The sequence below is a fragment of the Pavona decussata genome, unplaced genomic scaffold (assembly GCF_977016875.1).
Source record: "Pavona decussata unplaced genomic scaffold, jaPavDecu1.1 SCAFFOLD_102, whole genome shotgun sequence".
In the NCBI taxonomy this organism is placed as follows: domain Eukaryota; kingdom Metazoa; phylum Cnidaria; class Anthozoa; order Scleractinia; family Agariciidae; genus Pavona; species Pavona decussata.
In genome coordinates this window covers 1,208,575-1,222,492 of record NW_028145517.1, presented here as the reverse complement: position 1 = coordinate 1,222,492, position 13,918 = coordinate 1,208,575, and the positions used below count along the sequence as shown (strand labels likewise).

Genomic DNA, 13,918 nt, shown 5'->3' with positions numbered 1-13,918 from the left:
AATCGGGGGGGGGGGGGGGGTGGTTCTCAATATAGTACTGACCGCCGGGGGTCCTTTTGGGCGTTAAACGTTTTCGTTTTAGAATTAATATCGACCATCTTCCCAACTCCCTAGGGAGGGATCCTGTTCTTCCACGATTCCCCCAGGGCTGTATGTTTTTGTTTATCTTACAGTTTGCATGCGAGTTACAGAAGGCAGTTCGATATTTGATACATGCACGTAATAATAAAGGTCTTTATTTACACGTTTCAAACAGACGTTAAAACTTACAAGGAAGAAGATATATACTAGTTATGCAAAGCTTTGAAGTGGCATACCGTGAAATATCCCACGAGTCACTTGATTTTTCTTAGTACTTAGCAAAGAAAAATCAAGTCACGAGTGGGATATTTACGGTATACCACGAGAAAGCATTGCATAACTAATTTATACCATGCCACTCATTGCGTTAACACAAAATGTCACTCTTTAATGCTTAAACAGCTAATACAATCAGTGAAGAAATATTCAACAGATTGTCAATGTTTCATAATTTTGATAAAAAAAATTTAAAAAAATATAAATAGGTTCTGCTCATTAAATGCATAAAAGGCTTTCAAGCAAGGAACGCCGGGATTTTTTCGTGCAATACTGCCCGTTGCATACCGCAGAGTTTCCAGCTTTCTGATTGGCTGTATTCTGTATGGCGTTGAATAAATACATGAACACGATGAAAGTTAAACCTGTCCGTAAATTGAAATAATCAGTCAAGTAAAATAAACTAAAACATCGTAGAGACATCTTTTAATAAAACATTTCTTAAACCTTTCCTTATTTACACGTGGGATCTGGTAGGGAGGGGTGTGGGTACGACGAGCACCGCTCCTGTATTCAGGGAGAAAGTCAGAAAGTGGACGCAAAGGAGTGTCCATAATACTGTTCCATATGTGTAACTTCACATCCCGTAAGAGTAAAAGCAACTCACCATTAATGCGATTTGTTAACCCTGGATCACCCGGATGGAAAAAGAACAGTTCATCAAGCTGTGATGACAACTTAATGGCTGGATCGCCGGCATTCACAGCATCATCACCCATTTCATCATCATCATCTTCGCTGTCACTACTGCTATCGTAGGGTAGCTTAGATGTGGTTTGCCACGGGTTCTTTTTTATCTCCTCAGCTGATTCAATACGATTGTCTTCGGCAGCAGTCGAATCATTGCAATCTTCTTGTCCTTGAGAAAGGAAAGTGAACGTCGATGCACCCTGAACAGCAAGCGACGAAGAAAATGAATGAGAAAGCTTTCAATAAAAGACCACAAGAAATCAACCATTGTTCTAAGCTGTACATATGTCCCGGGAAAGGGGGGAGGGGGTTCTTCCCTATATACCTATCTACACATACACGTTTATAGGTATATGGGGCTCCAAAGGGTAGGGTTTTTGAACCGTCTTATTCTCAAATACGGTTTTTACAACAACTGTCCAAATTCCCGCGCGCTGATTGGCTCGTAGCTATTGTTTATAAGAGTACAGACAATAAAAATGACGTCAGATGAAACGCGCCCGCTTTCTCAAGAAAAAAATTGCCAATTCCGCTCGTACTTTTTCCATGTTATTGTAAAAAACAAACCGACAGCAGTTTTCTATGGTCTAAACTCTTATAGACCATAAAATGACGCCATAAAATGTCCAAAACTTGACAGTGAAACCACTCGCCTAAGGCTCGTGGTTCCACTTGAGTTTTGAACATTTTTTGACGTCATTTTATGGTCTATAAGAGTATAGACCATAGAAAACTGCCGTCGATTTGTTAAATAGATTTTGACCATTTTGGTCTGAAAGCCAACATTCGTTCAACAAATGTTGAACCGACGTTGGGCAAATGTTGGATGAACATAGTGTTGAAACGGTTTAAATGCCATTCGACATTTTCAAGAACAAAGAAAATGTTGAATCAATGTTGAATGAAAGTTTAAATCAATTTAATTCGATTCAACACGCTTTCAACAAACTTTTTTACTCTTTCAATAATGTTGAACGACCTGCTCAAACGCCCCCGACATTTGGTTCAACTACTGTGTTGTACTCATGTTGAAGCAAATGTTGAGACCGTTTAAACGGGCCTTTACATTGTAAAACGATTCTAGAAAGCAGGTCTGAAAATGGGTATGAATTTTAGAGGCCAAATCTAAAAATGGGTACCGGAAAATAACGTAGTTTTTTTCGATATGTTTTAAGCCTTGTGAATGATAGATGTTTTTTATTCACCTCATAAAATCATCACGTTTCTTTCACATATTTTGACATTTCACCTGTTTCTTGTTTCCAAAGAGCTGAGTCAGTGATGATATGTTTGCATCGTAATACTTGTCTTGAGACACTTCAGGTAGCACCGGGTCTTCTGGTTCCATCTCCTTAACAAAAGCTACTTCACGTTTCTCCTCGTCTTTCTCTGCTGTATTTGCCTGTTCAAACTGTTTATGGTCTTCTCGGGTGGGATCATAATGGATTGTGGTAGAGCTCCTGTCACAAAGGCAAACAAACAGCATGGGTGAAAGGGTACATGTACTTGCGGGAGAAAGGTAAACTCGTGATTGTTCATAGCATAAAATTCTAAATATAAGCCTTCCCCCACCGCCACCACAATCTCAGATACTAAAATTCGGGGGAGACCTGCACCGTTTGCAACGTCATGCATAGCCTGCGTAGCAGTCGTTTCCTTTTCCTTCAAGCCAAGCGGGGCAAGCGCGCGAGGGCATTGGGTAAAAAGGAGCAAAAAAGTAGGAGTGGGGGGGAGGGGCGGGGAAGGAAAGGAAACGGCGTTTCCTTTCCTTCCCCGCCCCTCCCCCCCGCTCCTACTTTTTTGCTCCTTTTTACCCAATGCCCTCGCGCGCTTGCCCCGCTTGGCTTGAAGGAAAAGGAAACGACTGCTACGCAGGCTACGCTACAACCTACTTTTTTGCTCCTTTTTGCCCAATGCCCTCGCGCGCTTGCCCCGCTTGGCTTGAAGGAAAAGGAAACGACTGCTACGCAGGCTACGTCATGCATGGTTGGTCGAGAGGACAAACGAACGAACAACAGAACAATGTTCCCAGCCCAAGGAAACAGTGCAGCTATAGGTTATCAGTGTCCAGTGAAATTAGAGCTTTTGAAAGGTGCAGATCTACTGAGAATATTTCTAATAACAATTCAGCTCTTATTGCACAAAATCAATTACATGTATCATTACATTAATATTAATTTTCTTTAGGTCGTATGCTATTGAGCTAGAAGTCTCAGAAGCCTTTGTAGACTTATCTAGGAGGACCCCTACCCCTCCCAATTCAGTAGTAGCACAATATTATTTTGATGACTTTTAAGTTACAGTTTAACACATTTGGATTCTAATAGAAGAGCTAGACAAAGTGATGCTACTTGATTTGTTAACACAAAGCAGGATGTCCTAAATTTCTACTTTTGATTTGCAGTCTGAACTTCTTAAATTTTCGTTTAAACAATCTCTCCCCAATATGACTCATATAGGCCCAAGGTCTGTTTGGCGACTACATGTAAGCTGTTTGAAGCTGTTAGCTTCGTGTTTCAAGTTGTTTTCATTGTGCGACCAAATCAACTCTTGAAGCGCGAAATTCCCACCAATGATAAGCCCTCTCTGAAGATAAGTGAGGGTGGGGCGATACCGGATTTTCAAATCGATCCGATACGAGTTAGGAAAACGATATTAGTTTACCGATATCTGCAACATTTTCGATATCGATTTTCACTATCCATATCAGTATGACATCATCGGCTATGATTTGTTTTGTGACATCATAACTCAAGGTAGTAATCATGCTCAAGCTATAATTACATCTGTATATAAGCGAGTGTTGAATGAGTAAGCAGGTTAAGCTGCTTGCAACTTCTTGTTCCAAGTGGTCACGTGTGTTGTGAGACCAGGCTTTCGCAATCTCGTACCCAGAGTCCTCAGGCTCTTTGGTCAGCGGTTGGTCGCAAAGAGAGACTCTAGGGAACTGAAATTTTATTACCGCAGGATTTTTGCGGTAAAACAATGTAAACTGTTACGGGGCAACCAAGCAGAGTCTCTCCTGGCGCCCACCCGCTGACCAAAAAGCCTGAGGACTCTGGGTACGAGACTGAGGCTTTCGGTGATTTTGTTTCTTAGAAAATGCCTCCTTCACAAAAACTGGCAAAAAGGTACCTGAATTCGGGGACCTTTTCCTGCTTTTCCCCATGACCAAATTCTGCCCTCAAATCTCCACCCAAGATACTGCTGAGAACTTTCATGGCCATTTCCTTTTCTTGTTTGAGATTCCCGATGATATCGTCTTCCTCGTGCGTAGAGAAAGTTTGGTCTGCATCATCCATGGCAGTTTCTTTCTGCGCATGATCATCATCGTCGTCTTCGTCGTCTTCTTCGCTTTCCAGGAAACGTGAATCAAGGTCAAATCTCTTGTCTCCTCCGAATGTCCTTTGCAATTTGAAGAGCTAAAACAAGGATCAAAAGAGAGGGAAGAGGACTTGTGTCAATCGACCATTTTCATGATGACGTCATTTCACTACAACTACCAGAATTCAGTTCGTTTTCCTTTCCAGGTTCAAATTTTGTAATCCCAGTAAAGAGCAAAGAACAATAGCTCTAATAAGCATGAGAAAACAAAAAACAGAAGGATTCTGGTAGATGTAGTCAAATGGCGCCAGAGTGAAAATGTCTTATTGCCACCTGGAATGGTACTCATTTTCGACACGTGGTACAGTCTACATTTTTGTTCTAAGGAGGCTTAACGGAGTAATCGTAAAATTCTTAAGTGCCTAACGACAACAGAAAACAGTAACAACAACAAAACAAACAAAACAAAACAAAACAAAACAAAAAAACGCAAAATAATAAATAATAAATAATAATAATAATGAGCCCACCAAACTTTTTTATGTCAGACCCTATACAACCACGACGGCGACAGTAACGAAAAAAATAATAATAAAAAAGACACAATAAATTGAATATTAAGGTAAAACCTAGCAATATTCTTTGTTGTTCTTTGTACAACAACCACAACAATGATGAAATGGCAAAATAAGCAAACTGTACAAATTAAACGAGATCGAATTATCGACAAGAAGTTTAAAGAACGTGAATTCCGTTGTCGTTGCAGAAGGTCCTTATTATGGATGCCTGACTCGCCGTGTATATATGTAAACACTGATGTATGTATGTAGAATGGAGCATGTAGAATCTAAGACTTAACATATAGTTAACAAAATAAGCAAAATACCTCTTCACCAGCTTTTCCTTCAAAATGTGGTTTTACTGTGACAAGTTGGGCGCTTTCTTCATCACAGCCATCGCTTAGTTGATCGTCACCTTCATCACTGTCGCTGACCAACCCAAGCCACGAGCTTGCTTTGGATCCAGAAATCTGAAATAACAAGTAATTTCTAAAATATTAAATTTAAGGTCGGGAGACACTAGTAAACAACTCGTAGTGATCAAATTTTGTCCCCTTGACAAGATTTTGTGACGAAAATAGTCCACTAAATAAGATACACCTAAAAATATAGATTATACAGCTGTATTAGTTGATTTGCAGAACTGCTGTCAGAGTGTTCAATAGAAAAACTAGATCATAAATAGATGAAGACAGTCTGATTAACTGAAGATTTGACTTGGCATATTTTTATAGATTAGATGTATATATAAAAAGATATAACTTTAAAAAAAGTACGAGAGAAACTGAATTAAAAGTTGGGTTCAAAGTGAACACTGTACAGTCTATATGCCAGCTGAGCATGAATTTTAAGGTGTTCCGATACAGTTTTTGACGGACTATACTTCACTTTTTCCGCCGGCCATTAGGAACTCTTATCCGATACCGATGGATGTGAAATTTACAGCAGTTATTGGTTTTGGATTGAAGATTGTCAGTATGATGGACGGTGGTCATAAAGCTGGCCTGTAAAACTTCAAGTGTAGCACAAGTGATGATACTTGTAGTCTAAGCCAGTACTACTGTATTACGTTCCCAAAACTGTTGTGATTTGGTTGGCTTGGGGTGGGGGTGAAGTGGCGGGGGTATACATGCTTCGCACGTATCAGTGGCGCTGAAGTCTCGCAGCAACTTCCCCTAGATTCTGGTTTTTCGGCTATTTTAGCTTTGTAATCTTGAAGCTCTTCATCTGCCTTTATCCAGCATGTGCCGGCAGAGTTGGCTCGTGGTGCTAGGGAATTAGTAGGCTTAAGCTGGTGAAAAAGTGCCTACACTCTTTGCACGATGCTGTCCGGAGGTTTTAACTCGTAGCATCTTGGAGCAGATTGTTTAAGGGTGCGTTCCTTTGGGATGATCCAGATCAGGATCAATGATCCAAGATCTCTGGGCTCATGGTGCATCAAAGGAACAGACGAATCCACTCTGGGCAAGGATTCCTCTGTTCCTTTGATGCACCATGATCCGAGTAATCTTGGATCATTGATGCTGATCTGGTTCATCCCAAAGGAACGTACCCTAAGTTTTTGAACCTGCTTACAACGTGTCCTATCCAGCGCCGGTCTTTAATACAGTTAATAGTACTGGGAAGATAAGTAAGGCTTTATGGTCACGCTAAGGGAGTCGTCTATCTCCCTAAAGCGGAATGGTGTTTCCCCCTTTACGCTAAACATCACTTTGGCATTGTCTGTTGAGATCTCTAGCTAAGTTAATGGTCATACGAACTGCGCCATTAACTGGTTTTTCCGACAATGCTACAGCACTCTATGTCTTCAAAAAGATTGCTTAATGTACATGTAAAGATACACAAAAAACAAAATGCTAACCTTGTCACCCACAGAATAAACAGGTTTCTCCGTTACTGTGCCACCATCTCCACCTTCATCATCATCACTAAACACAATGTGTTTCTTTCCATCACGGGCTTGCATACCACTGTCCAAATCCTTTAATGCATCCTTGATAACATTCCTCTGAGCCGCTACACTCTTCCTTTTTTCTAACAGGGCATCCAGTCGTTTCTCATTCGAAAGTTTCTTTTTGGGCGAATCTTCTGTTTCTTTCAACTGAATGTTTGTCTTTGGAGTTTTTAGTGGACGTTTTTCAGAATTAATCCACGATGGCTGTGTTTTTTCGTCAGAACCAGCATTTAAACTGCTTTTGTCTCCATCTTTTGAAGAAACGCTTTCTCTTTTTTTGGTGAAAATATTCTCGCTATCACTCAAACTGCTGTCTGATGTTTCATCAGAATTGTCAGTGGATTGTCTGTCACTTGTTTTGTCTTCATTACTTGAAGAAACGTTTTCCTTTCTCTTAGTAACAACAGTTTCGCTTTCACTCAAACTGCTATCTGATGTTTCGTCAGAACTTTCAGAGGATTGTCTTTCGCTTGCTGTTGAACTGGCTTCATCTGTGAGATCTTCGCTACCATCACCAGTTCTCAATCCACCGTTATTTTGCGAGAATTTAACATGAAAGTTATTCACGTTTGTTTGCATTTTTGACCCTGAAGAGCTTTCCAGCTCATTCATATTTGAAAGTACGTTTGTTTCACGTGGCAGTTTTACGTCAATTTCTGTGGAATCATCGTTCTTCTTTGACAAACTTGGAAACGCTTCGGCGTGGTGAGAGGGTGATACGTCACAACCAGATTCTGGTATGTGAGACATATCTGCCCTTACAGTCTCAGCCTTGTTGGATGAGCTTTCATCAAGCATTGCATAGGAATGACTACTTGAATCTGATTCTGAATATGAATCACTAGAATCAGACTCTAAATCTCTACCAATACTTGCTGTAAGCTTTGATCTGGTGGAATTCCTGCTGCAACTTTCAAGTGTCTTTTCACTTGATTTCTTCCCTTGTTTTTCAACAGAATTTTTGTGAAAAGCACATGAATCAGCACCAAGATTTTTCTGTTTATTATCATTTCCCACCAGTTTAGATTTTCCTTCATTTTGCAATAAAACTCCATTGGATGCCCTCACTTCTGTACCCAAATCCCACGTCAAACCTGATAAAGTCCTTGTTGATTCCTCAAGATTAATTCTTTTCAAGCAATGTGTCGTTTTACTGGGATCAAACTTTGCGATCTTTTTTCTGTCCCTCCGCCTCAAGTACACCACAGGTAACACCCGTCCAAACTTTCCAACAACCCAATTCTTCTTCCCTGGTAGTGGCGTTCCCGGGACTGCTTTTGGAACCGTTTCAGGTATGGCATGTTGCAGTTGTGTTTTGTCCTTGTGATGCTTTTCTTTTTTGCCTGTTCCAGTATCTGAATTTGCTTGGTTTTGTTGCTGTCTCTCTTTTTCCAGCCTGTAAACATGGCATCAACAACATAATTATTAACACGTAAGTGTGTAATCAATCAGTAATGGCATCAACAACATATTAACACGTAAGTGTGCACTCAATCAATAAATGAATGAATCAATGAATCAATCAATCAGTCAGTCAGTCAGTCAGTCAGTCAGCCAGCCAGCCAGCCAGCCAGCCAGCCAGCCAGCCAGCCAGCCAGCCAGCCAGCCAGCCAGCCAGCCAATCAATCAATCAATCAATCAATCAATCAATCAATCAATCAATCAATCAATCAATCAATCAATCAATCAATCAATCAATCAATCAATCAATCAATCAATCAATCAATCAATCAATCAATCAATCAATCAATCAATCAATCAATCAATCAATCATCAGTTAAGGTTCACAAGGATGAACTGCTAACGTTTCAAATCAGACAAAAAAGAAATTGTAGTAAAAGAAGCTCACTGTAATTTTTGCTAACTTACATTTAGATGCAAGATGATACTGTACTGGCCTGCAGTTTTCTGAATGGTCCAAGCTACATGTACACATACTAGGACCACTGAGCCCTATTTTTTTTTAACATAAAAAAAGGGAGCTGGGCATTCACTCCTCCTGCCCTTGACCTACTACTGTCATGATACATGTACATGCAAATATGGAGAGTTAGTTACAAGTAAACATTAAATTTTCTACAGGGTTTCTATCAGGCTTTTGGCAAAAACTTGAGGATCCATAAGGCATGTCTCCCATAAAACGCTTAAAATATTGAGTGAAGTTTTACTATTTATTTCCAAAACTGGGCATCCATCGTTGAATTTTAACTGATTTTGTAGGCTTTCAACTAGCCCTAATCATCCGCAATACTGTACATGTTTCACTGACTGTTACTCACCTTGTAAGAAAGCTTTCCTTGGCAGCTTGGACCTTCAAACAACAACCTTTCCACTTTGAGTTGCTCAGCAATGAAACACCTGCAAAATATATACATAAAAAAATGATAAACTATTTCTACATCAATTGTATGCATCAAGATTAAAGTTAAATACCATACCTACAACTACATGTAAGTGTGTAATAGAACAGTAAACAATTATGCTGACTTGCACTTGAAAAAGTTCTTTTTTTACACGTATCTTGCACAAAAAACTGTTATCTTTTCATTGGGAGTCAAAAAATTCTTCACCTGTGTTTTACTTGAATTTTATTACAGATTACAGATGTGATGAAAATTTTTTTGCAGTTGGGCATTAAGTTCTGTTCCCTTCTCCTGCTACTTTCTTGCTTTAAGGCCCAGAAATATGGGTGACATTTTCTGGCAACTTTTCCCGCAACAAATATTGCGCTGCAAGATTGTTTGTTGCCTGTATTACCACCTCTGCACACAACGTTTTTTTTTTTTTTGCAAAAAGTAAACACTGTTTCTACTTTTTGCAACATGAAAGTTTGTTACATGTGGTGGTGTTCAATTGATGCACATTTACCTCCTCTGTGAGCAAAGTGGCCAGTAAACTATTAAGGCATCTTAACAAAATTTTGGATGTACACAGCAATAGCCTTACAACCCATCCAGGGGGACAAACAAAAATAAAACATGTAAACAGGCAGTTGTCCACTGCACAGCCTGGTTCTCAAACAAGGGCACTGGTCTGAACATAGCTTTTTGTGGGTGACTGAGCAAAAATCTGGGCACTGTACCGGGGCAAATAGCTCAGGATTTGCCAGTCCCCATGCATTCTGCTCATGCCTGCTAAATTGACAAACATGATTGTTTCTTCGGTACCACATAATCTGAACAGCATCCTTTTTATTGACCGGGCACAGAGCCCTGCCGTGGGAACCTGGTCTAAAGAAAGCTTTAGGTACCCTAACCAAAACTTAGCACTCACATCAGCCGACTGGGTTAACTGGATCACCAGGTTCCTGTGTAATAAGCAACAACATGTACCACAGTTGGTACATAAACAACACATAGTGGTTACTCACATCTTTTAAAGTCAGATTCTGTTTGCAGTATGTCAAGATAAGCAAAAGTCTTCACTGGGTACCCTGTGGTAAAAGAGATTTATTTAATGTACAGGATGATCATACTTGGATTTCACTTTTCCAAGTATCCCTGTGTCACTAAAGGAAAAATAACTATGTCATTTATTCACTAGGCCCTAGTACGTTGTTTAAAAGGGTGATAAATGTCTGTAGTGAATAAATTGCTTTTCAATTGATAAAAATAATATTTAAAATGTACTCCTGATACATTTATCAGCTAGATAACATTATCCACTCTTTGAACAACTGGGGCCTGGATTAAAAACATATATGCAATTTCACATTTCTTTCACAATCATGTTGGTGTTACACAACAGTGTTACAATACAGAAAAAAAAAACAATGTACAATACTTGCAATGTATAAAATGCACTCACACAATAAGGTTATACATGTGCATGTAGCGTTCTAAGTAATTAAGCCAACATTCTCCAAAAAGAAGAAGAGAAACAGACAAATGGATAATTGTCAAGCTAAATAATTATTGATCTTCACCCTGAAATAGTATATAATTTATACATTTATTGTTCCACTATTACATGACTTTGTATGTCATTTCATCATATCAGGTCAAGAGACCGTGCAAAATATAAGACCGTAATACACTGTAGTGTTCGGTTTGACTGGTTTACAACAGAGCGAATACAGAGAAACATTTCAATGGCTTTCTGTATTGTTAACCGAAATGTCATTCAGCAGCATATACTGATGGACAGATATTATTTCAACACTCTTACCAGAAAAGAGAAGCCAAAATAGTGGAATAATAAATGTCTTATTTGATGGTTTTACATATAATACACGCAGACATTTTGCTCATTGCTCGTATTTTTTCTCGCCCCAAAATACTAATGTGTGGTTCCAGAAAATATCCATACCCCCACCACGGAGGGAATTGGAAATTCCAGAGGGGTGGGGGGGTCAATGGCCTAGGAAATTCCAGAGGGGAGGAGGGGTGAATGGTGGAGAAAGTTTCCAGAGGGTCAACTCCACGTTCATGTCAGACATAATTGTTCAAAATTGTAACTTACCAACTTAGCAACTTCGTAGATCTTTCTTGAAGACGTAACTTTGTTTAACTGTTTTAAAGAAACCCTTGTTACGTTAAAAACATGTTTCCCTTCTCCGAAAAGCCTTTGTAAGCGAAGTAGTCCATGTGAGACAAGAAATCTATGTCTGCGTTGCGTGACTCAGTTAATATAAAACTGTTGTTTGTGAAACTTTCTTGCGTAGAAAAATATTGTTCACTGGCAACAATTGAATTTGTACCAATGTTTAAAAGGGAAACTTTTGTATGGCTCTAAAGTGAAAGCCCCATTTTACATAAAACATTGAAATATTTTGTTTGTTATTTTTGTATAAAGTTACGGGCAAAGGTCAATTCCCCGGGTCAATTGATCAGTTTGTCAAAACTGACCCGTGTTAAATTTATTTTGTTCAAAGTATTTCAACTCTAAGTCCAAAACTATTAACTTAATTTCTATGCCAATATTCAGCAAAATAGAGCCAATTCAACATTCTTTTAATGCGTTATTGATCTCATACAAAATTTGCATAAGAACGTGAACATGCTAATTTCGTTTTGCGGCTCCATTTCGTCTGCGGTTTCAAGTTACGATCTGAAAGGTCAATTTGTCTCCCTGCCCTGCTAATGCTTGTTTTGTCCAAGCTATTCCGATTCAATAGGAAAACTATCCACTAAAATAACTAGACTGAATGATTACCATGAGAAATATTGATTGAGTCGAACTAAAGCGATAATCCTTCTGATCTCCTACAAATTTGCATAGGAACGTAAACATGACATATGCAGATTAAATGAAAACACCTTTTTGCATAGCGCATTGCCGAACTTATTCCAACAATTTAGATTTAAAATCTTCAGCGAAGCTAATGGTAAAGTTTGATGTCAATAACCACAGGTAAATATAAAACACAACAATTATTTCAGTATCAAGAGCTTTTTGGCAAACTCTACCGATGAAATTAAACAGCGCGCACGCGCTCTTCGATAACGCATATTTTCTCCTCGTGTAGGCAGCTCTTGATATTTCTGAAATGTTCACATCAAACTGATTTTTGACGCGTTCTTTTGAAATAAAACTTTTCCAGAGGGGGGTGGGGGTGTATTCTGTATTTGAGGAATTTCCGAAGGGGTGGGGTGGGGGGGGTCAAAAAAATACCTCGAAAATGGAAAATCCTGGGGGGTGGGGGGGTCCTATGTGAAATTCCCTCCGTGGTGGGGGATGGATATTTTCTGGAACTACACAATGTATGGAACTTGCAAAATATCCATGCGTATTATATGTAAAACTATTGAATGAGACACATGTACCAAAACAACAACTGAAGCATGAAGTGAACTGCAGATCACATTAGAGATCCTTTTGCTACATGTACTGTGTATATGCTCTGCACATCTTGGAAAATTGGTCTGAGAAGCTCTGATTTCTTAAGGATGGTGCCTCCTAATTCAAAGGTAATGTAAATTATTAAATTATTAAAGGTATTTTTGCACAGTTTTTGACTATGTGGGAAAAGAACATATTAGCAACAGCTATTGAAATCCAAAAATAATTAAGCTTTCCAGTTTTTCACAATTAATGCCAATTACATGTATGTTGCCATGTACAGTGTATCTTAGAGCTTTCAAGAATTATTGTTGCTTAATTATCTCTGCAAAATACACGGTTAGCCCATTTTTCTTTTTGAATTCCGATAGCCCTTGCTAAGATCTTCTTTTTCTACATAGTCATAAAACCTCTGTACAGTGTATTAAAAGGCACCCTCCTTAATATTACCAGTATTCAATTCACTGACCTTCGTCATCTGTTCTTCTTATAATTTCCACTGATGATACTGTCCCAAACGTTTTAAAGCGATCTCTAAAATGAACAACGTACAGAATTATAGATGTGCGTAATCCAAATTAATTTTATCACCTTTGCTGATGAACTAATCATTGAAAGGAAGTGACTGTACTGTGAGCGGAAAATCGCAGGGCCGTCAAATTCCCTGGGGTAAACTAGTGCCTGACGCCATGTTGAAAAATGCCCTACTAATGCAGGAGGTGGGAGGCGGGGAGGGGGGGGGGGGAAGGTAGGGCACTATGCATTGTTGATGATCACATTAATAATATTTACACAATTATAATAATACAATAAGACCTGACTTCATGTGGTCTTTTCTGTGAGTATCAGAGGACATTGCATTTCCTTTGTATTATGACATATTCTGTTTTGATTTTCGTCTTGACTTCTTTTGATTTACGTCATTGGTGATCCGGCAGGCTCGGGATGAAAACAGAGCTAGAATTAAAAAATAAACGCACCTCAAATCAGCTTCGTTGATTTCCCTGTAAAGCCCACCTATGAACAATCTCTTGGATTCCATTCCTCCTTCTGCTGAAATTGAAAGAATTTATCGTGATCCATGTGCATGAGAACAACAGACTTATTCGCGCGCAAAGATTAACTACAGATTCTAAAAACATAGTAAAACAGTAAAATTAACTTAGGCCATAACAAATGTACCTTAAATGTCTAAAAATCCCCGCCAACTTTAATAGACACCAAAACGTGCACCATGCTTCGCTTCGTCCGC

The 13,918-nt window shown here is 39.1% G+C and overlaps 1 protein-coding gene across 2 annotated transcripts in view; it reads right to left on the bottom strand.

Moving 5' to 3' along the window:
* Positions 1-13,918, bottom strand: part of LOC146471517 (uncharacterized) — a 15,023-nt gene extending 1,105 nt beyond the window's left edge. Inside the window, exons 1-10 of one of the 2 annotated variants that reach the window (XM_085119995.1) lie at positions 13,849-13,918; positions 13,647-13,719; positions 13,136-13,200; positions 10,256-10,318; positions 9,165-9,243; positions 6,793-8,281; positions 5,258-5,401; positions 4,183-4,469; positions 2,297-2,507; positions 965-1,247 (exon numbers count right to left, since the gene is read on the bottom strand). In XM_085119995.1, the coding sequence (XP_084976121.1) occupies positions 965-1,247; positions 2,297-2,507; positions 4,183-4,469; positions 5,258-5,401; positions 6,793-8,281; positions 9,165-9,243; positions 10,256-10,318; positions 13,136-13,200; positions 13,647-13,708 (2,683 nt within the window). In that variant the 5' untranslated portion in view covers positions 13,709-13,719; positions 13,849-13,918. The remainder of the gene's footprint in view (positions 1-964; positions 1,248-2,296; positions 2,508-4,182; positions 4,470-5,257; positions 5,402-6,792; positions 8,282-9,164; positions 9,244-10,255; positions 10,319-13,135; positions 13,201-13,646; positions 13,720-13,848) is intronic. The other variant, XM_085119997.1, reaches the window with a different exon arrangement.